The sequence below is a fragment of the Scyliorhinus canicula genome, chromosome 1, assembly GCF_902713615.1.
Source record: "Scyliorhinus canicula chromosome 1, sScyCan1.1, whole genome shotgun sequence".
Taxonomy (NCBI): Eukaryota; Metazoa; Chordata; class Chondrichthyes; order Carcharhiniformes; family Scyliorhinidae; genus Scyliorhinus; species Scyliorhinus canicula.
Window position 1 is genome coordinate 278,661,126 of NC_052146.1, and position 24,080 is coordinate 278,685,205.

The following is a 24,080-nucleotide window of genomic DNA, read 5'->3' on the forward strand; positions in this document are numbered from 1 at the left end:
TCCCGCCCTTGCCGAATATACGATGCCGTAGAACTCGGCGGCCAGCGGGGGCGGGATTCACGCCGGCCCCCGGCAATTCTCTGACCCGGCAGGGGATCGGAGAATCCAACCCCTGATGTTTTTCTTGCCCAAATTATATGCTACTTTCTTGGATCGAATACTATCCCTAATTTCCCTTTTAAGCCATGGATTGGCCACCTTTCCCATTTTACTTTTGTACCAGACAGGAATGCACAATTGCTGCAGTTCCTCCATGTGCTCTTTGAATGTTTGCCATTGCCTGTCCACTGTCATCCCTTTAAGTAACATTTCCAATCTATAATAGCTAAATCCGCCTCATTTTATCGTAGTTTCCTTTGTTAAGATTCAGGACCCTGTGGTGATATGCACCACTGTAAATACACAAGGGGTTAATGTAAATACACTTAGACTAGATAAACACTAGAGGGAGTACCAGAGACATCATGACACACAGACATTCAACCAATAGGTCAGTAAGATAGGACACGACCAATGGGCATTCAAGACACACATAGAGGTGACACTACCGCAGGGGGGCATTATACCAACCTATATATAAGAACACAGCACACATGATCTTTCTCTTTCCAGCGGAGACACTTGGTGAGTACACAGGGTTGATTGAAACACATCACACCCACCACATGGATTGTAGCAGACTGGTTAGTTAGTCTGAGTAGCTATAGCAGGATTAACAGGAGTGTCGAATCCAAGTAGGAGAATTGTTAACAGTTTAATAAACGTGTTAAAGCTGTCTCCAAGACTCAACCTTCCTTTGTCAGAGTGTACATCAAGGAAGCAGCTTATGCTATGTCAAGAGCATAACAAAACAGACCCTAGTCTCAGAATTAACTACTTCATTCTCCATTGTGATGAAAATGATCATTTTATAGTTTTTCATCCCCAAGGGGTTGCACACAACTAGATTACCAATGATTCTGTTCTCATTACACAGTACCCAATCTAGGATGGCCTGTTCTCTAGTTGGCTCCTCAGCATATTGACCCAAAAAACCATCCCGCATACACACCTGGAATTCCTCCTCTATGGTATTGTGGCTAATTTGATTTTCCCAATCTATATGCAGATTAAAATCGCCCATAATTAGTCATTCCTTTATCACATGCATCTCTATTTCCTGTTTAATTCCATTCCCAACAATATCACTGCAGTTTGGGGATCTATATATGACGCCCACAAATGTTTTTCCCCTTGCTGTTTCTATGCTCTACCCATACAGATTCCGCATTGTCAGGGAATGATATACATAGATACATAGAAGATAGGAGCAGGAGGAGACCTTTTAGTCCTTCAAGTCTGATCCGCCATTTATCACGATCATGGCTGATCATCCAACTCAATAGCCTAATCCTGCTTTCCCCCCATAACCTTTGATCTCATTCGCCTTAAGTGCTATATCTTGCCGCCTCTTGAATATATTCAATGTTTTTGCATCAACAACTTCCTGTGGTAATGAATTCCACAAGCTCACCACTCTTTGTGTAAGAAATGTCTCCTCATCTCTGTCCGAAACGGTTTAACCTGAATCCTCAGACTGTTACCCCTGGTTCTGGACACACCCACCATCGGGAGCATCTTCCCTGCATCTGCCCCATCTAGACCTGTTAGAATTTTATAAATCTCTACGAAATCCCTCCTCATTCTTCTGAACTCCAGCGAGAATAATCCTAACCTAGTCAATCTCTCCTCATATGACAGTCCCGCCATCCCTGGAGTCAGTGTGATAAACCTTCGCTGCCCTCCCGCGAGAGCAAGAACATCTTTCCTCAGAAAAAGATTCCGAAACTGCACACAATATTCTAGGTGTGGCCTCACCAAGGCCCTGTATAATTGCAACAACACATTCCCGCTCCTGTACGCGAAACCTCTCGCAATGAAGGCCAACACATCATTAGCCTTCTTTACCGCCTGCTGCACCTACATGCTTACCTTCAGCGACTGGTGCACAAGGACATCCAGGTCCCGCTGCACACTCCCCTTTCCCAATTTACAACCGTTCAGGTAGTAATCTGCCTTCCTGTTTTTTCTTCCAAAGTGAATAACCTCACACTTATCCAAATTTTACTGCACCTACCATTGATTTGCCCACTCGCCCAACGTGTCCAGATCATGCTGTAGGATCTCTGCATCCTTATCACAGTTCACCCTCCCACCCAATTTTGGTATCATCTGGAAACTTTGAGATGTTAAATTTTGTTCCCTCATCCAAATCATTAATATATATTATGAATAGTTGGGGTCCCAGCACCGATCCCTGTGGCACCCCACTAGTTACTGCCTGACAATTTGAAAAGGACCCATTTTTTCCTAATCTTTGTTTCCTCTTTGCCAACTTGTTTTCTATCCACCTCAATACACTTCCCCCAATCTCATGCGCTTTAATCTTGCACAATAATCTCTTATGTGGGACTTTGTCAAATTTATTCTGAAAGTCCAAATATACCACATCGCCTGGCTCCCCCTTGTCAACTGTACTGGTTACATCTTCAAAGAATTCCAACAGATTTGTCAAGCATGATTTCCCTTTCATAAATCCATGCTGTCTCTGACTGATCCTGCCACTGCTTTCTAAATGTTTTGCTATAAAGTCCTTGATAATGGATTCAAGAATTTTCCCACTACCAAAGTTAGGTTAACTGGTCTATAATTTCCTGTTTTCTCTCTACCTCCCTTACTGAATTTTGGAGTGACATTAGCTACCCTCCAATCTGCAGGGACTGTTCCAGAGTCTATAGAATCCTGAAAGATGACCACCAATGCATCCACTATTTTCAGAGCCACCTCCTTAAGCACTCTGGGATGCAGTCATCAGTCCCTGGGGATTTATCCACCTTCAATCCCATCAATTTTTCCAGCACCGATTTCCGGTGGCGGCAATGCGGAGCTAAGCCGCACGATCGGCAGCTCCCGCGAATAACGGACTTTGGGGCTCTTTTCAGGGCCAACGGAACTTCGTCGACGAATCCCGACGTGGGAAGGGGACTGGAGTCGATCCCTAAGGTCCTATGGTCCGGACCAGGAGTGGGGTAAGAAGAAAAACGGTGGAAGCACCCCTGGAAAAGCGGGGGAAGAGAAACAAAATGGCGGCCGGCGGAGGCCTTGAGGAGCTGAGGCAGTGGGCGCAGGAGCAGCAGGAGACTCTGCTGCGCTGCTTCCAGGAGCTTAAGGTGGAGCTGCTGGAGTCGCTGAAGGCTATCACCAGAGAGCTGATGGAGACTCACACAGCCCAGGCGGCCACGATCCGGGAGCTGCAGCAGCAGGCCTCCGAAAGGGAGGATGAGGCCGTGGCCGTCGCGGGGAAGGTGGAGATGCACGAGGCGCGCCAGAAAAGGTGGCAGGAGCGGTTCGAGGAGCTGGACAACCGGTCGAGGCAGAAGAATTTGCGGATCCTGGACCTCACGGAGGGGCTGGAGGGGTCGGACCTGGCAGCCTACGTGGTTGTGGTGCTGAATGGGAGCTGGGTCCTTCCAGGGGCCCCTGGAGTTGGAGGGGAACCACAGAATTCTGGCTAGGAGGCCCAAGCAGAACGAGCCGCCGCGGGCGGTGTTGGTGCGGGTTCACCTGTTCGTGGATTGTGAGTGCGTGCTCCGGTGGGCCAAGAAGGAGAGGAGCAGCAAGTGCGAGAACACGGAGGTGCGGATCTTTCAGGACTGGAGTGCGGAGGTGGCTAAGCGGAGGGCCGGGTTTAACGGCGGTGCTCCACAGACGGAGCGTGAAGTTCGGCATGTTGCAGCCGGCACGTCTGTGGGTCACCTACAAGGACCGGCACCATTATTTTGAGTCCCCGGAGGAGGCGTGGGCCTTTGTGCAGGCCGAGAAACTGGACTCAAACTGAGGGTCTAAGATGGGGGATTTTGTATGATAATGTAATTGTGTTTGCTCTGTTTAATGCAAGATGAGGGTTGGTTTTAGGGTGGGTGGGGTGATGTCGTTATGTCTTTTTGTGTGGGTCTGGTGGACGGGTTCAGGCAGGGAGGTAAACGGGGAGTGCGGGGAGCTGGTGGGGGGGACTGGCAATGGGAGTTGCCCTAGAGGAGGCAGGGTTGGGCAGGGCGAAAGTGCGGGCTTTTCTCTGGTTTCCCGCGCTGTGGGATGATGGGGGCGGAGTCGGGGCTGAGAAGCGCTGGCCGTTGCTGGCTGTTATTTTCCCGCGCAAGAGAGGGGGTGGGGAGGGCCTGCTGATGGGCACAAAGGAGGAGGAGTAGTCCCACGTGGGGAGGAGTCGGAGGTAGGGCGGGAGTCGCCGGGGCCAGCAGAAGTTAGCTGGCTCACGGGGGTGCTATGAAGGGAAGGGCGCGGCCGGGAGGGGTCCAAGCCTGGGGGGGTGGGGGGGGTACCGGGTTGCTGCTGAAATGGTCAGGAAGGAGCTGGAGGATGCAGGGGGTGCTGTTTGGGGGGGGGGGGGGGAGTTGCCGCCGTGGGGAACTGGCCGAGCGGGGGACGCTGGCCAGTGGTGGGCAGGGGATGGGTTATGGTTAATCGGCAGGGGAGGGGGGCAGGGAGCCCTCTGATCCGGCTGATAACCTGGAATGTGAGGGGGCTGAATGGGCCGGTCAAACGGGCCCGAGTGTTTGCGCACTTGAAGAGGCTGAAGGCGGATGCGGCCATGCTCCAAGAGATACACCTGAAAGTGGCGGACCAGGTTCGGCTGAGGAAGGAATGGGTGGGCCAAGTATTTCACTCAGGGCTGGATGAGAAGAGTCGGGGGGGTGGCGATCCTGGTGGGAAAGAGGGTGTCGTTTGAGGCGTTAAATGTGGTGGCTGACAGAGTAGAGTAGAGTAGGAGGGATAAAATGGCGGGTAGTACCGGTGGGAGAGGAGCGGGCTTGTGCAGTATTACGATTGAAGTATTGAAAGTACATGGATGTTTGCACATTTCTGCCTTTTTTGCTTTCTTTCTGTTGATGTCTGTAACTGTTTACAAAGCCAAAAACTACCTCAATAAAAGTGTTTATTTTAAAAAAAATGTGGTGGCTGACAGTGGCGGGAGGTATGTGATGGTGAGTGGTAAGCTGCAGGGGGAGCGGGTGGTGTTGGTGAATGTTTACGCCCCAAATTGGGACGATGCGGGATTTATGCGGCGTATGTTGGGCCGCATTCTGGACCTGGAGGTGGGGGGCCTGATCATGGGGGGGGGACTTCAACACGGTGCTGGATCCCCCATTGGATCGATCCAAGTCCCGGACGGGTAGGAGGCCAGCGGCGGCTAAGGAGTTGTGGGGATTTATGGATCAGATGGGAGGGGTGGATTCCTGGAGGTCTGCGAGGCCAAGGGCCAGGGAGTACTCGTTTTTCTCCCACGTGCATAAGGCCTATTCGAGGATTGATTTTTTTGTCCTGAGCAGGGGGCTGGTTTCGAGGGTGGAGGATGTTGAATACTCTGCCATTGCCATTTCAGATCATGCCCCGCACTGGGTGGACCTCGGGCTGGGGAGGAGAGGGACCAACATCCGCTCTGGCGCTTGGAGGTGGGGCTGCTGGCAGATGAGGAGGTGGCCGGGAGGGTTTGGGGGTGTATTGAGCGGTACCTTGAGGCCAACGATAATGGGGAGGTCCGAGTGGGGACGGTCTGGGAGGCATTGAAGGCGGTGACTAGAGGGGAGTTGATTTCCATCCGAACCCATAGTATGAGGGGGGAGCAGAGGGAGAGGGAGAGACTGATAGGGGAGATGGTGAGGGTGAATAGGAGATATGCGGAGGCTCCGGAGGAGGGATTTCTGGGGGAGAGGCGTAGCCTTCAGGCCAGGTTCGACCTATTGACTACCAGAAAGGCGGAAGCTCAGTGGAGGAAAGCACAGGGGGCGGTGTATGAATATGGGGAGAAGGCGAGCAGGATGCTGGCACACCAGCTCCGAAAGCGGGATGCGGCCAGGGAGATTGGGGGAGTGATGTATAGAGCTGGGAAGGTGGTGTGGAGGGGGGTAGATGTTAATGGGGTCTTCAGGGCCTTCTATGGGGAACTGTACCGGTCTGAACCCCCGGTGGAGGGGGGTGGAATGGGGCGCTTCTTGGACAAGCTGCGATTTCCGAGGGTGGAGGAGGGGCAGGTGGAGGGACTGGGGGCGCCGATTGAGCTGGTGGAGCTGGTTAAAGGGATAGGGAGCATGCAGTCGGGGAAGGCGCCGGGGCTGGATGGGTTTCCGGCCGAATTTTATAAAAGGTATGCGGACCTGTTGGGCCCCCTGTTGGTCCGGACAAGGCAAGGGAGGGGGGGGGGGCTTTGCCCCCAACTATGTCACGGGCGCTGATTTCCTTGATCCTGAAGCGGGACAAGGACCCTCTGCAGTGTGGGTCATATAGACCGATCTCGCTGCTAAATGTAGACCAAGCTGCTGGCAAAGATCTTAGCCACAATAATAGAGGATTGTGTGCCGGGGGTCATTCATGAGGACCAGACGGGGTTTGTGAAGGGAAGGCAGTTGAATACAAACGTACGAAGGCTCCTCAACGTTATTATTTTTTTTAAAATATAAATTTAGATTACCCAATTATTTTTTCCAATTAAGGGGCAATTTAGCGTGGCCAATCCACCTACTCTGCACATTTTTGGGTTGTGGGGGCGAAACCCACGCAGACACAGGGAGAATGTGCAAACTCCACACGGACAGTGACCCAGAGCCGGGATCGAACCTGGGACCTCAGCGCCGTGAGGCGGTTGTGCTAACCACCAGGCCACCGTGCTGCCCCTTCAACGTTATTATGATGCCGGCTGTGGAAGGGGAGGCAGAGATAGTGGTGGCATTAGATGCGGAGAAGGCCTTTGATAGGGTTGAGTGGGGGTATCTGTGGGAGGTGTTGGAGAGGTTTGGGTTTGGGGAGGGGTTTGTCCGTTGGGTGAGGTTGCTCATGAGGCCCCGATGGCGAGTGTAGCCACGAATAGGAGGAGGTCGGAGTACTTTCGGCTGTACCGGGGGACGAGACGGGTGTCCCCTGTCCCCCTTGCTCTTTGATTTGGCAATTGAGCCCCTGGCCATGGCGTTGAGGGAGTCAGGGAACTGGAGGGGCCTGGTACGGGGTGGGGAGGAGCATCGAGTGTCGCTTTATGCGGACGACCTGTTGCTGTATGTGGCGGACCCGGTGGGGGGGATGCCGGAGGTGATGAGGATTCTTAGTGAATTTGGGGGCTTCTCTGGGTATAAGCTGAACCTGGGCAAGAGCGAGTTGTTCGTTGTGCACCCGGGGGATCAGGAGGAGGGGATTGGTAGGCTCCCACTGAAGCAGGCAGGGAAGAGTTTCAGGTACCTAGGAGTCCAGGTGGCTGGGAGCTGGGGGGCCCTGCACAAGCTCAACCTCACAAGGTTGGTGGAGCAGATGGAGGAGCAGTTCAAAAGGTGGGATATGTTACCGCTGTCACTGGCGGGGAGGGTGCAGTCCGTTAAGATGACGGTGCTCCCGAGGTTTCTGTTCCTGTTCCAGTGCCTCCCCATCCTTATCCCGAGGGCCTTTTTTAGGACGTTCAACAGGAGTATTACGGGATTTGTGTGGGCGCATGGGACCCCGAGGGTGAGAAGAGTGTTCTTGGAACGGGGCAGGGATAGGGGGGAGCTGGTGTTGCCCAACCTCTGTGGGTAGCATGGAAGAGGATGGAGGTGGCGTCCTGTGTGGGCACGAGCCTGGAGGCGCTGGTAACGGCGCCGTTGCCGCTCCCTCCAACGAGGTATACCACGAGCCTGGTGGTGGCGGCTACCCTCAAAATTTGGGGGCAATGGAGACGGCATAGGGGAGAAGTGGGGGACTTGATGGAGGCCCCGATACGGGGGAACCATCGGTTTGTCCCAGGGAGCATTGATGGCGGATTTCTGGGCTGGCACAGGGTAGGGGTTAGGAGGTTGAGGGACCTGTTTGTGGAGGGGAGGTTCGCGAGCTTGGGGGAGTTAGAGGGGAAGTTTGGGCTCCCCCCGGGGAACATGTTTCGGTACATGCAGGTTAGGGCGTTTGCCAGGTGGCAGGTGGAGGGGTTCCCCTTGCTGCCCCCACGTGGGGTACGGGACAGGGTGCTCTTGGGGGTGTGCATTGGAGGAGGGAGGATTTTGGACACATACCGGGTAATGCAGGAGGTAGACGAGGCCTCGGTGGAGGAACTGAAGGGTAAATGGGAAGAGGAGCTGGGTGAGGAGATTGAGGAGGGTCGTGGGCGGATGCCCTGGAGAGAGTGAATTCCTCCTCTTCCTGTGCGAGGCTTAGCCTCATACAGTTCAAGGTGCTGCATAGGGCCCACATGACTGGGACGAGGATGAGTAGGTTTTTCGGGGGCAAAGACAGGTGTGCTAGGTGCTCGTGGAGCCCAGCGAACCATGCCCATATGTTTTGGGCGTGCCCAGCGCTGGGGGAGTTTTGGAAGGGGGTAGCAAGGACGGTGTCGAGGGTGGTGGGATCTAGAGTCAAGCCAGGCTGGGGACTCGCAATTTTTGGGGTTGCAGTGGAGCCGGGAGTGCAGAAGGCGAAAGAGGCCGGTGTCCTGGCCTTTGCGTCCCCAGTATCCCGGCGGAGGATTCTTCTTCAGTGGAAGGATGCGAGGCCCCCAAGCGTGGAGGCCTGGATCAATGATATGGCGGGGTTCATCAAATTGGAGAAGGTGAAATTTGACCTGAGGGGATCAGTACAAGGGTTCTTTAGGCGGTGGCAGCCTTTCCTGGACTTCCTGGCGGAACAGTAGGGAAATAGGCCGGCAGCAGCAGCAACCCCCGGGGGTGGGGGGGTTTTGGTTTGGTGGGAGGGAGAACTGTGTACATGGGTTTGTGGGATGTGGCGGGTGTTATCTCTTTCCCTTTTATTGTTTGCTTTTTTTTTCTTCTTCTTTGTTTGCAGTTGCTTTTGAAGTTGGGTGGGTGTTGTTCTTGGGTTTTTACCATGGTTGTTTTGTTAATATTGTTTTGTTTGTATTTTGTGAAAATCTTAATAAAAATTATTTTTTTTTAAAAATGAAAATTTTTCCAGCACCATTTCTCTACCAATGTTAATCTCCCTCAATTCTTCCCTCTCACTAAACCTCCAACATTTCTGGTATCTGATTTGTGTCCTCCTTTGTGAAGACAGAACCAAAGTATGTATTCAATTGCTCAGCCATTTCTTTGTCCCTTATTATACATTCCTCTGTTTCTGTCTGTCGGGGGCCTACATTTGTTTTTAACCAATCTCTTTCTCTTCACATGTCTGCAGAAACTCTGAGTGTCAGTCTTTATGTTCCCTACAAGCTTCCTTTCGTACTGTATTTTCCCCTTCTTAATCATTCCCTTCGTCCTTCTTTGCTGCATTCTAAACTGCTCCCAATCCTCAGATCTGGCCAATCTGTATGCATCTTCCTTGGATCGGATACTATTTCTAATTTCCTTTGTAAGTCATAGATTGGCCCTCTTACCCATTTTGCTTTTCTGCCAGACAGGAATGAACAGTTGCTGCAGCTCCCCCATTCATTCCTTAAATGTTTGCCATTGCCTATCCACCGTCATCCCTTTGAGTAACTCTCCCCAATCTATGACGGCCAACTCACGCCTCATATCTTTATTAAGATTCAGCACCGTCGTCTCCGAATCAACTACTTCACTCTCCATCTTGATAAAAAATTCTATCATGTTATGGTTGCTCATCCCAATGGGTCTCACAGCCAGATTAGCAATGATACCCTTCTCATTACACAGCACCCAGTCTAAGATGGCCTGCTCTCTAGTTGGTTCCTCCACATATTGGTTAAGAAAACCATCCCGTATACATTCCAGGAATTCCTCCTCTGCGGCATTGTGGCTAATTTGATTTGCCCAATCAATGTGCAGATTAAAATCGCCCATGATGACCTTATTGCATGCATCTCTAATTTTGTGTTTACTGCCATTGCAGTTTGGGGTCTATATTTGACACCCACTAATGTTTTTTGCCACTTGGTATTTCTCAACTCTACCCATACAGACTCCACATTGTCGGAGCTAATATCCTTTCTCACCATTGTGTTAATTTCCTCTTTAACCAGCACACTTTCTTTTATGCCTGTCCTTCCTAAATACTGAATTCCCAGGGACATTCAATTCCCATCCCTGGTCACTTTGCAGCCATGTCTCCCTAATCCCAATTATATTGTACCCATTTGATAATAAATAATAATAATAATCTTTATTGTCACTAGTAGGCTAACATTAACACTGCAATGAAGTTACTATGAAAAGCCCCTAGTCGCCACATTCCGACGCTGTTCAGATACACAGAGGGTCAGAATGTCCAAATAACCTAACAGCACGTCTTTTGGGACTTGTGGGAGGAAACCGGAGCACCTGGAGGAAATTCACGCAGAAGAACATGCAGATTCCGCACAGACAGTGACCAAGCTGGGAATCGAACCTGGGACCCTGGCACTATGAAGCAACAGAGCTACCCACTGTGCTTCTGTGCCGCCCATTTATATCTATCTGCATGATTAGTTCACCAACGTTATCCGTGCATTCTTCCTAAATACTCTTCCCTAAATGCTGAGTAACGCTGGACAGTCAGTCCCCATCCCTGGTCACCCTGCAGCCATGTCGCCGTAATCCCAACGATATCATACCCGTTCAAGTCTATTTGTGCAATTAGTTCCTCCGCTTTATTGCGAATGCTCTGTGCGTTAAGGCACAAAGCCTTGAAGCTTGTCTTTTTAATATTACTAGTCCCGCTCCCAATATTTTTCCACTGTGGCCCTGTTTGAATCTGGCTCTTGGTCTATATGCCTATGACTTTTCTTATTCCCCTTTCTGTCTTGTTTTTAATCCTTATTTCCTCCTCCTCTGACTCCTTGCTTAGGTTCCCATCCTTGTGCCATATTAGTTTAAACCCCCCCCCCCCCCCCCCCGACCCTGGGTCACTGTCTGTGTGGAGTTTGCACGTTCTCCCCGTGTCTGCGTGGATTTTGCCCCCACAACCCAAAGATGTGCAGGTTAGGTGGATTGGCCACGCTAAATTGCCCCTTAATTGGAAAAAAAATTAAAAATAATTGGGTACTCTAAATTAAAAATAAATAAATATTAGTTTAAACCCTCCCCAACCACTCTAGCAAATACTCCCCCTAGGACATCAGTCCCGTCCTGCCCAGGTGTAACATGTCCAGTTTGTACTGGTCCCACCTCCCCGAGAGCCAGCCCCAATGCCCCAGGAATCTGAAACCCTCCCCCTCACGCTGGGCGGCATTCTCCCCTACCCGGCGGGGCGGGGGGGTCCCGGCGTAGGGGAGTGGCGCCAACCACTCCGGCGTCGGGCCTCCCCAAAGGTGCGGAATTCTCCGCATATTTGGGGGCTAGGCCCGCACCGGAGCGGTTGGCACCACGTTGACTGGCGCGAAAACCGGCACCAGCGGCCTTTCAGGCCCGCAGCCCGGCGCCGGGGCTGGCCGAAAGGCCTTCGCCGGTTCGCGCATGCAACGGTGGGGGATTCTCTTCTGCCTCCGCCAGGGCGGAGGCCGTGGCGGCAGCGGAAGAGAAAGAGTGCCCCTACTGCACTGGCCTGTCCACCAATCGGTGGGCCCTGATCACGGGCCTGGCCACCGTGGGGGCACCCCCCAGGTTCCGATCGCCCCGCGCCCCCCCCCCCCCCAGGACACCGGGGGCCCGCTTGCGCCGCCGATCCCGCCGCCACCAGAGGTGGTTCAAACCTCGGCGGCGGGAGAGGCCTCCCAGCGGCGGGACTTCGGCCCATCACGGGCCGGAGAATCGCCGCAGGGGGCTCGCCGCTCGACGTGGCGTGGTTCCCGCCCCCGCCAATTCGCGGGTGGTGGAGAATTTCTGCCACGGTGGGGGCGGGATTTTCGGCGGCCCCGGGCGATTCGCCGACCCTGCGTGGGGTCGGAGAATTTCGCCCGCCATCTCTTCAGCCACATATTTATCGGATATATCCTGCTATTTCTACCCTGACTAGCATGTGGCTCTGTTAGGTAATCCTGGGATCACTACCTTAGAGCTCAGACTTTTTCCTGACTCCCTATATTCTGCTTTTAGGACCTCATCCATTTTTTTACCTATGTCGTTGGTACCGATGTGCACCACGACCATGGGTGTTCACCGTCCCCCTCCAGAATTTCCTGTAACCGCTCCAAGACATCCTTGACCCTCGCACCAGGGAGTTTACATACCACCCTGGAGTCCTGTTTGCGGCCACAGAAATGCCTATCTATTCTCCTTACAATTGAATCCCCTATAACTATTGCATTCTCACTTTTTATTCCTCCCCTCTGCAGTAGAACCAACCATGGTCCAAAGAATTTGGCTGCTGCTGCTTTCCCCTGAGAGGTCATTCCCCTTAACAGTATCCAAAGCGGTATATCTGTTTTGCAAGGGAATTACCACAGGAGATTCCTGCACTGCCTGCCTAGCTCTCTTGTTCTGTCTGGTGGTCACCCATTCCCTTGTTCTGCCTGGTGGTCACCCATTCCCTTCCTGCCTGTGGAGTCTGAGTCTGCAATGTGATCATCTCTCTATATGTGCTACCTACAACACTCTCAGCTTTCCGGATGCTCCACAATGTCCCCAGCCGCTGCTCCAGCTCCGAAACCCGGGTTTCCAGGAGCTGCAGCTGGAGACACTTCCTGCACACATTCTACTGAGCCTCTGATCTCAGCCCAATTCAGCTGGATTCAGTCCAGATAGTACAGTTCCTTCTTGCCCTAGTACTGATGCCAGTGATTCATGAAATGGAACCCTTATTTTCCATACTACTCCTTCTGCCATGTGCCCATCTCCCTAATCGGCATATCCTTTGTCAATTAATATGTGCCTCAGGTAATAATCTAGAGATTATAAATCGTGAGGCTCTTTCCCTTTAATTAGCTCCTCGTTCCTGGTACTCTCAAAACAGGATCCCTTGCCTACAGTGTCCTCTGTTCCTAGTCCCAACATTGACCATAGCAACTGGATTCCTGCCCTTCTTCTCCAATATCCTTTTCAAGCAGTTCAAGATGAGCCTCACTATAACAAAAATTGGCAATAAACCATGTGGGACTCTTGACCCTGCTTACAAAAGATGCCAGCTGACTCCCTAATTGTTGAAGCACCTGAATCTACCATATTAGGCATTCCATCTCCTCCTCCCTTTCGAGAGCCTCCTCTGCCACAAAGTGCCATGGTCTGCATTCTGCTTGTCCTTTCAACGTCTTTATCCCATCCTCACAGGTAATAAATACGCTGTACCTGTTTGGTGACATTTTCTGTAAGTGTGTAGTTCATCATTCTCTATATTACCCTGCAGAGCCAGTCTGGTATTTCACTAGTTAATGTGTAGCTTGTACTTTGAATGTTTATCTCAGCTGTTCAGGTCATCATACACCAAAGTGCTGTGAGCTAATTTATCGTTGATCAGTCCACCAGAGAGCTCTCATTAAGCTCTTTATTGATGCATCAGTCTGACATTATGACGTACAATGTCCCCTTGTTCCCTACTCATAAACCTATAAAACTGTGAAAATCTCTGAAATAATTAACAGAGTAGATTGCAATTACTGGATTAATATCAGCAAATTGATGCTAATCATGGTGGGTCTGACAACATTGATTTGTTGGTGAATCTGACTGTTCTTGTTGCTGTGCAATGCTGTTTGAGAAGATGAGTGGATAAGCACACAATTAAAATCTTGCTGTAAGAGAAATTGGCACCTCGTTCACCAAAATCTGGGAAGGAAATTTGGGCAATTTTAAGCATTACAGGATGTTGGGGACTATTTTATACAAAATGCTGCTATAGGAAATTGCTAAGAAGGTAAATTCGTCTTGAAGGCAATGATTATAATTACAGCAACACTGAAAGAATATTTCTTTAATTAATTGGCATTTATACATTCTTCTGGACTATTATGAATCATTTACATTACCTTTTAATCCTTTTATAAGAAGTGAAGAGTCATAGATGATTTCCTATTGCTTAAAAGTGAATGAACTCTTTCCTCCTCCACAACAGTTGAAAAATGGACTTCTAGGACGACATTAAGGCTGCATTACATCACCAGAACTGCTTGTTTCCCGGAACATAATGACAACAGCATGAATGCCGTATTCTGGGTCAACGCAATTTGGAAAGGACACCTCAGATGCATGATATGTTCATATCAATGCATATATGGTGGCCATTTGGCTTTTTGCACTAGCACTAGCTCCTTGAAAGAGCTGTTCAATTTGTTGCACTCTCCTATTCTTTGGTCATAGTATCTTCAAAAAACTCTATCTGTTTCATGTGTGAGCCCTGAACACCCAAGTACACACAAGCCTTTACAAATAAGGCAAGCGGTAGAGGACTCACTATGTAGGACAAAATGGCAATTCATTTTTGGGCCATTTTTAAAAAGTTCTTTTGAAGGCCCTTCCAACTACAGGTCACAATCTGTAACTTCAGGGTCAAGTATATTCTCCACTCTACCGTTACCATCATCAAGAGGCTCACTGTGGATCGATGAAGAGTGCTGGAAAGCATGCCAGGCGCAGCACCAGGCATACATAAAAATGAGGTGTCAAACTGATAAAGCTGCAATTTCTGCAAACCAGGACTCGTTGCATGCCATACAGCATAAGCAGCATGCAATAGACAGCAAAGAGATCCCACAACTAATGGATGAGGTCTAAGCTCTGCAGTCCTGCCACATCCAGTTGTGAATGGTAGTGGATAATTAAACAACTAACGGGAGGATAAGACTCCACATATATCCCCATCCTCAATAGGGGAGCCCAGCACAACAATGCAAAAGGGAAGCTGCTACAATCTTCATCCGGAAGTGGCAAATGTATGACCCACCTTTACCTCCTCCTGAGGTCCCCAGCATCATAGGTGACAGTCATCAGACAGTTTGATTCACTCCATGTGATATGGGCAGCATGGTAGAACAATGATTAGCACAGTTGCTTCACAGCTCCAGGGTCCCAGGTTCGATTCCCAGCTTAGGTCAGTGTCTGTGCAGAGTCTGCACGTTCTCCCTGTGCCTGCGTTGGTTTCCTCCGGGTGCTCCGGTTTCCTCCCACAGTCCAAAGATGTGCGGGTTAGGTGGATTGGCCATGCTAAATTGCCCTTATTGTCCAAAAAGGTTAAGTGGGGTTGCAGGATTACGGGGATAGAGTGGAGGCGTGGGCTTTACAAGGGCCAAATGGACTCCTTGTGCACTATAAATTCAATGATTCTATATGAGGAAACAGCTGAATACACTGGATACAGCAACATTAGAACATAGAACATTACAAGACTTCTGCTCCAGAACTACCTGTGTCCCTAACCAAGCAGTTTCAGCTACAACATTGGCATCTGCCTGACAAATGTGGAAAATTACCCATGTATGTGCTGTACCCAAAAAGCAGGACAAATCTAACCCAGTCAATTACTGCGCCTCAGCAGGACTTCGGTACTTGAACTGCAATTTATAGCACACAAATGACAGGCAATGATCATATCCAGCAAGAAATAATCAAACCATCTCCCCGTCACATTCAATGGCATTACCATCACTGAATCTCCCCACTATCTAACATCCTTCAGGTTACCATTGACCAGAAACTAAACTGGACCTGTCATACAAATAACATGGCGACAAGAGCAGGTCGGGGGCTGGGAATTCTGTGATGGAAAATCATCTGCTCTTGGTTTGGCATGGAGGTACTACAGGGTCTAAAACCAGTCGGAGTCTGACAGAGCTGAATTATGTGTGATTTCTTCATCTTTACTGCTCCGTTAACATCCAAACTGGAGTGGTGAGAAGATGAAAGTCAACATTTTTATGCTAAATTTCTCTAGATGCACCTTAAAATGTGAACAAAATGCACATTTAAATTAATCTGACGTTCTACTCCTTGCATCTAAACTGTACCTGTTTGTATCTGTAGGATGACAGAAGCACTGGATTCCTTCTCAGATATCCCAACCAGTAAACTTAATCGATCATTTATAGGTAGGTAATTCATTTATATTGTTTATTAGATTATTACTTTGATCTCTAGAATAGTATATCAATTTTGCCACAATGCTATGTGAGGTGTATCATCTGACCTAATCAGTCACATTTTGTGATTTTTAAGGAATGTAATAAAAACACAACCAGTTAATAACATTTTAAAAATATTAAAATATATTAATCTAACCGTGGGAATAATTCTAATTTCTTGATCTGTTCACACTGAACAATTCAACCATTACAATTAAAAGCAATGAATGCAATTGTGGCTCTGGCCAAGGCTCAAGTAACTCTGCATACAAGATTTGCACACAAGTCAATCCTGCCAAGTTCAACATCTGAGGACTGGTGTGCAAATTAGGAGTGCTGTCTCGTTGACTCGTCATAACAGCCAGATAGTCATATCTTGAGGTCAACATCCTCAGCTCCTCAAACAACGTCAACCCTGGTCACCAACTCTGGAAATGTTCTTGTCTACTGGCAGCAAAGACCTGTCAAAGGTGGGGCACGCAGTTCGGTGAGCTTGGCCTTGAGAATCTTCAACAAAGACTACACATGACATGAAGTTTCATGCCTTCACATGACATTTACTTGTTCCCACGTAACTCTGACCTGTTAACTGATGAATTAGTACTCCTCCATGCTGAGCACCAGTCGATGATAGCAAAACTGAGGACATTGCGGATCAGTGGAGAAATATTTCAGTATATGATCATAACTGACACATAGGAAGATGACTGTAGTTATCAGATGCTAATCACTGCAGGTTCTATAGTGTTCAGCCTTATTCACACTCCTCTATTAATGCAGCAACCTATGCCAGCGTACACCAGGACCTGAACAACATCCAGGCTGGGGCAGACACATATATCTTGCAATGTTTATGCCATGTAAACACCTGGTAATGACCATCTCAGGCATTGCAGCAATTCACCAAACTTACTTCAACAGCCTCTCCAGTTCCATAATCTCTACTTTGGGAAGCACAAACAGCATTGCCATGGACACAGCATCATCTGCATGTCACTCTCAAAATCCAACATTTTCTAGCTAATAATGACAGGAGAGTCATAATCCATAAGCACTGCAATGATCCAAGGAAATTGCTCACCACCAGCTTCTCGGGGCTTTGCTCTCATTTCAAGAGCAATATTTTTGATAATACCGTACATTTTCTTCTAACCTGGGTGTCATGTGTAAGAAAATAGAGTGATAATCCTTCGCCTCATTTTGATCCCTACACTCAAGCTTCCTGAATTGCCAGTTGAAAATTGACTTCTTAGACAACAAGTCCTGTTCCTTCCTACAAATGCTTAAAAGGGGTTAGTATGATAGAATATAGCAAGTGTTAAACAAATTACTTTTCAATTCATTTCGCTGCATTTGAAAGTGTCTGTAAAGTGGTAGTCATAGTACTGAACCAGCCGTCTGGACAGTCAAAGGCTCCTGGCATCACATGTTCTTGGAAAAAGGGCGTATGTGGCTAAAGTGGCCACTTTCATTTTGAGTATTATTAATTGAGGAATAGAGTGTCAACTATCCAGTTTTGCTGACGATAAGTTAAATGGCACAGTAAATAATGTAGGTAAGAACAGAATGTTACAATGGGACATTGAGAAATTAACTGAATGGCAAAATTATGCAGATGGGGTCAAATGTGAATTATCCGTTTGGAATCAAAGGAAGATAAATCATCATATTTTCTAAATGAGAAGTTAGGAATGTGGAGAAGCAGGGATTTAGGGATCCAAATACAGAAATCATTAAAGGCTAGTGGAAGCTACAAAATGTAATTAAAAAGGCTAATGTGATGTTGATTTTTTTCTCAAGGAGACAGGAATACAAAATGGTGCAAGTTACATAACAGTTACTTAAAACTGTTTTTAGACTTCATTGTGTTCAGTTCCAGGCAGCACACCTCAGAAAGAATATACTGCAGTGCAGATTCACCAGAATGATACCGGGGCTCGAAGGATTAAAATCTGACAAGAGCTGCATAACGTAGGCTTGTATTCTGAATAAGGGATGATTTAATTGAGGTATTTAAGATGGAGTTGATCGGGTAAATAATGAGAAACCATTCCCTTTGATGGAGGAGTCCCGAAAGAGAGACATAACTTTAAAATAAGAACTAAGCAATTTGAGGTAATGTTAGAAAACAGTTATTTATATAGAGGGATGTGAAAATAGAGAACTCTCTCCGCCAAAAAACTGTTGAGCCCAATTTTCTTTTTAAATTTAGAGTACCCATTAATTTTTTCCAATTAAGGAGCAATTTAGCGTGGCCAATCCACCTAACCTGCACATCTTTGGGTTGTGGGGACGAAACCCACACAGACACGGTGAGAATGTGCAAACTCCACACGAACCTGGGACCTCGGCGCCGTGGGGCAGCAGTGCTGACCACCGTGCCACTGTGCTGCCCCTGTTGTGCCTAATTTTATTGAAAACTGCAGAACTGATATTTTTGTTGGACAATGGGCGGGATCACTTTTTGGCAAATCTGCATATTAGAGCGAGGCAGTAAGCCTTACTCTTACGTACAGGTTCCTGAGGTTTTGGGATTTAACCCCTTTGCCTCAGAATCTTTGGGTGCGCCGTTTGGGTACTGGCCTCCATATATGGGGACCAGACGGAGCGTCATTTGTGGGGGTGTCCCAGGGAATTGGCGGCCCCCAGCTGCATGACCTTTGGGCTGGCTGGTGCCCTGGTACTGTTGGTGCCACCTGCATGCCAACCTGACACTGCCCAGGTGAAGCTGGCATAGCCACTGCCAGGGTGCCAAACTGGCATTTTGTGCGACTGGGCCGGGGTTGCCTGGCATGGGTGTGGGATTGGGGCAGGGGGTGTGGTGGGGAGCCGGGGACCTTCTCATATTGCATTTGGGCTGGGGTGGGAGAGGTCGGGGATTCTTTTGGGGCCTCGAAAATCAGGAGCAGAGCTCCCCACGGTACAAAACCGCGCTATGTGCGGCCTCAGCCGAACGTTCCCCGTTCAGGCCCCTTATTCAATGCGAGTCGCGTTGAATAGTCATGTCTCTTGGTTATGCGAGTGCCAGGAAACACAGGCTAAATGTACTCACTAGGGGACTGTTCTCCTTTGGGAAGACCGCGCCCCGAGTTCAAAACCAACAGATTATGAGGGGCATAGAGAGAGTGGATAGTCAGAGACTTTTTCCCAGGGTACAGTGGTCAATTACTAGGGGGCATAGGCTTAAGGTGCGAGGGACAAGGTTTAGAGGAGATGTACGAGGTCAATTTTTTACACAGAGGGTAGTGGGTGCCTCCTTGCTGACAGAGGAGGTGGTGGAAGCAGGGACGATAGTGACGTTTAAGGGGCATCTTGAAAAATACATGAATAGGATGGGAATAGATGGATTCGGACCTGGGAAGTGCAGAAGATTTTAGTTTCAACGGGCAGCATGGTTGGCGCAGGCTTGGAGGGCCGAAGGGCCTGTTCCTGTGCTGTACTTTTCTTTCTTTTGTTTTTGTTTTTAGATACAGAACTTGAAGGGCGCGATCTAACATCGAAGTCGTGCCCGACTCGGAATGCGACACGATGTGGCCGGTAAATATCGTAAGAGGCCTCCAGCACAATTTACCCAGCTTGCCACGTCTCATGAGATCTAACGGGATCTCACGAGACGTCGCGATCTGGATCCTGCCTACAATGGGCGAGACCTAAATTTGCCTAAATGCACACATATATATGTCTCCGCCAGAGCTAAAAAGCCCCCAGGATCGAACGACCTTGTTCTAGCCGAGCGCCGTTTAGCACTGCTCCCCACAAGCGGGAACAAGGTGGAACGACACTTGAGGGGTCTCCCAGGTGATCGGAGTCCCCTGGGTAGTCGGCCTCTGGGTAGAGTGGTACCCTGCCACTATTGATGCCTCCTGGGCACCATGGCACTGCCAGCTTGGCACCCTGACAGTGCCACCCGAGCACCCTTGCAGTTCCACCTCAGTGCCAGCCTGGCACTGCCAGGGTGCCCAGGTGGCATTTTGCCTGTACCTGGGATCAGTCCCGGGGGATGCCCTGCCCTTATGAGGTAGGGTGTGGGGGCACAATGAACCCTCCCCCCAACAGGTAAGTTGGGGCACTGGTGGTCGCATTGGGGGATTGAGAGCTCATGATACCATTTCTCTTCCACTGACGAGTGGAGCTCCTCAATGCAGGAAATGAAAGTAAGTGTAGCCTCGGCTGCGTGCATCCTGCTGAAGCCCAAACAAAAACAGAGTCCTGTTCAATAGCAAGGTTGTGCCTGTGAAACACCCTACTAAATCCGCCCACAATGGGACTCTTTTTTTGTTTTGTTAATTCGCGCCTGAAGCTTATCTCTGTCATGTGAATTCCAGTATGTCTTTGCCTTTATCTTTTTTAAATTTCTACCCCCATCAATTAAGATGATTACAGTTCATAGCAAACAAATAGCTCTCTAAGTCACTAGCATCAATTTCCACCTTAAACGGTTTATCAAAATTAAGGGCAGCTAACCAGTTCATTAGTTAGGATCTCCTTCAGCTTCTTAAAAGCTGATTGGCACTCCCTTGAACATGCCATCTTTGTTTCTTTTGCAATAAATCTGTTGGTGGAGCAGCTATTGTGCTGAACTTTGGCATAACTTTACAATGGAAACTGCACATCTCTAAAAATCTAATGATTTCCTGTTTCATTTTGGGGACAAGGAGTTCCATCAAAACCTGTACCTTTGCCGTTCTAGGCAAGACTTGTCCTTGCCCTATGATATGCACTAAATAAGTTACTCATGCTTTGATAAACTCATCTTGGCAAGGTTTATTGCTAGATCTGCTAACTGTAATTATTTAAATGGAACTCCCAGTTGTTTTAGTCAGTCTTTTCAAGTGTTGCTTTCAATCAGTATATCATTATGTTAGCCACACTGTTAGGAACATTAGTGACCACTTATTTATTTGTCTTTGGAAAGTGGCTGGTGCAATTCTTAGTCCGAATGCCATTATTCAGTATTGGTAGAACCCATTCAGCATTACAAAAGCCAATACCTTCTTAGCTTACAACATTAAAAGGTACTTGCCAGTATCCTTTCAACGAATCTATCTTCGTAAGGAATGTGGCGATGCCAACCCTGTCAATGCAATCTTCTAAACAAGGGATTGGGTAGGATTCTGTTTTTCTTATTTGTTATGGATTACCTTTCGATAATCTGTGCAGAATCCTGTTGACCTATCAGGTTTAGGTACTGACACAACTGGAAAACTCTTAACTGTTTTGACGAGACTCAATTAGGTGATTTTCAAACACATATTGAATGCCTGCTGTCATTTGAGCTTATTTCTCTGGACTTAAACAACAAGAATGTTGCTTTATAGGCAAAGATGTATTCATATCATGCACGGCTAAAGTTGTACACCCTTGGTTTACCCTTACAGATTCCTTTAAATTTTGTAAGTAGCTTCACTAGATCCTTTTGTGACCCTACATCTATGTATGAAAGTATGTTGTCTAACTATCCTAACGTTTCAGTGTTATCCAACTGGACAGTAGGAGGTTCAATTTGTGAACTGTCCAAATCTCCTCTGACTCACTTTTATTTTCTCTCTCGTCCTCCCCAGTGCTTACTATCTGACATACCTGCTTCTTCTTATCCTCCTCTCTACAATGGTATTATTTAAACATATTTCTATAATCTAGCTGATTCTTTTTCCAAAAGTCTGGGGAGTCTATCAAATAATTTACTTTATCTACCCTTTTAACTACTTTGTATAAGCCACTAAATGCGCTTTCAGAGGTTCCCCCAATAAAAGTAACAACACTAACACTTCACCCCCTGGTTATGATATTTGGGTTACAGCTTGGCTATCTGCCCCTTTTTTCATCTTTGTTTGAGAAAGTTTAAGATTTTTTTCAGCCACTTTTCAGATTCCGAAGATTAGCTCCAGAGCATGAACAATTTAACATAGCGAGGATTCATTCTTTACTTTGACTCATTTCACTGGACCTCTTACCTCGTGCCCATAAATTAATTCAAAGGAACTGAAATAGTAGACTCATTCGGTGAATCTCAAGTAGAAAACAAGAGAATGTCCAATTGTCCTTTGTCCCAATCTTGGGAACATTCATAACAATATGCTTTAATCATTGTTTTCAGGTTTTGATGGTCCCTCTCTAAAGCTCCCTGTGTTTGGCAATGTATGCTGTGGATTTAAACTGTTTTATACCCAACTACTCATTTTGGTTTGAAAAACCTTAAGACATAAAACCTTGATCTGACTGGTATATTCTGATCTGATCTATATTGGTAATCCATAACAAGTGAAAAATTTGGTTAATTTCCCTACCACTACCTTAGCTGTAATTGTTCTGAAAGTGATGGCCTCTGAAAACCGAGTTGTCATATTCTTAATAGTAAGGATATATTGGTATCCTGCTTTCGATTTTGGTATTGGTCCAACTGTCTACTAACAACCCTACTAAATGGCTCTTCAAAAACTGGTATGGGAATTAAGGGTGCAGGTTTGATTGTAAGATGGTGGTTTTCCCACCATCTGGCTCGTTTGGCATGTTTTACAAAACTGCACTACGTCTTTGTGAACTCCCGGCCAGTAAAAATGTTGATTTATGCATACCTGAGTTTGCCCCTGAGTTTGCCATATCCATACATGTGCTGCCAGAGGAATTTAATGCGCTGTCCATAATATCTACTTCAGATATTTGGACGGTACCACTCCCTGATGTACAATCATCCACTCCTCATCAACCAGTCTGAAGGAAGCCTCCAATTCCTCAATTGAATTCCATTTTTAATATAATAACATTCAAGAACTTCCTCAGCTTTGGCTTCAGTTTGGACTGATACTGTTATCTTACTTAACTCTGGATCGGCCTGTTGAGCCTCACCTGAAGAGGATTCATTAAACTCTCTTTCGGATTATCTGAGTCTTTCAAGAAAGTTTCAGCTAGCCGAATATCTGTGGTATCACTTTGACTTCTGATGATGAACTTTGCTTAGCCATAGTACGGGTCATCACACGTAAAGGAAACACTTCTGGAACCTTTTCCCATAACTGCTACATCTCTTAAACTTCACTTGATCTTTCCATAATTATGGGAGAAGCTACAACCTTCGTACTGGCTAAATGATTTCCGAGGATAAAGTCAACTCCATCTATGGTTGATTTTTGAACAATCCCTACCGTCATTGTCGCAGACATTAGGTCAGTGAAGTGCTCTGGGTGCAAAGTTACAGTTATATTCTCGGTTGCAATGCTATTTATTAAAACTGTTTTTTAGTGTGCTTTCTGGAAGAAAGGTTATGCCTTTCTCTAGCAAAATTGTCTGAATGGCTCTCACGTGCGCTCCATGGGCGCCGCCATCTTCATCCCCCACCGCCATGTGCGTTCCATGGGCGCCGCCATTTTGTCCCGACCCCACAACGTGCGCTCCATGGGCGCCGCCATTTTGTCCGCCGCCATCTTCTCCCACACAGGTACTCCAGACGCCGCCATTTTGTCTTCCCCTGGACGGGGACACGGGTCGCTACCGCTCCTTGTCGGACTCATCTGACTCGACTGCTGATCGCCCGCTACTCGCCTCCGTTACGCTCGACCAGTCGCGTCCTCGCAACCTGGCACCCTCTTCCACATCGGTGCTGGTCAACGGCCACATGACCTCCTGCCTCATCGACTCCGGGAGCACCGAGAGCTTCGTCCACCCGGACACGGTAAGGCGCTATTCCATTATAGAACAGTACAGCACAGAACAGGCCCTTCGGCCCTCGATGTTGTGCCGAGCAATGATCACCCTACTTAACCACGTAACCCGTATACCCGTAACCCAACAATCCCCCCATTAACCTTACACTACGGGCAATTTAGCATGGCCAATCCACCTAACCCGCACATCTTTGGACTGTGGGAGGAAACCGGAGCACCCGGAGGAAACCCACGCACACACAGGGAGGACGTGCAGACTCCACACAGACAGTGACCCAGCCGGGAATCGAACCTGGGACCCTGGAGCTGTGAAGCATTGATGCTAACCACCATGCTACCGTGAGGCCCCCTTGCGGTCCATCCCGCCAACCGGCAGATCTTTCTTGCCTCCAGTTCCCACTTTGTCCCGATCCGGGGTTTCTGCCTGGTTAAACTTACTGTACAGGGCTTGGAATTCGACCGTTTCCGTC

At 48.2% G+C, this 24,080-nt stretch overlaps 1 protein-coding gene across 5 annotated transcripts in view; it reads left to right on the top strand.

Annotated features, from left to right (window-relative positions):
• Positions 1 to 24,080, top strand: part of LOC119974729 (CAP-Gly domain-containing linker protein 4-like) — a 513,643-nt gene that overhangs the window by 403,424 nt on the left and 86,139 nt on the right. For all 5 annotated transcript variants that reach the window (XM_038813915.1, XM_038813928.1, XM_038813946.1 and 2 more), the window contains one exon: positions 15,852 to 15,916. In XM_038813915.1, the coding sequence (XP_038669843.1) occupies positions 15,852 to 15,916 (65 nt within the window). The remainder of the gene's footprint in view (positions 1 to 15,851; positions 15,917 to 24,080) is intronic.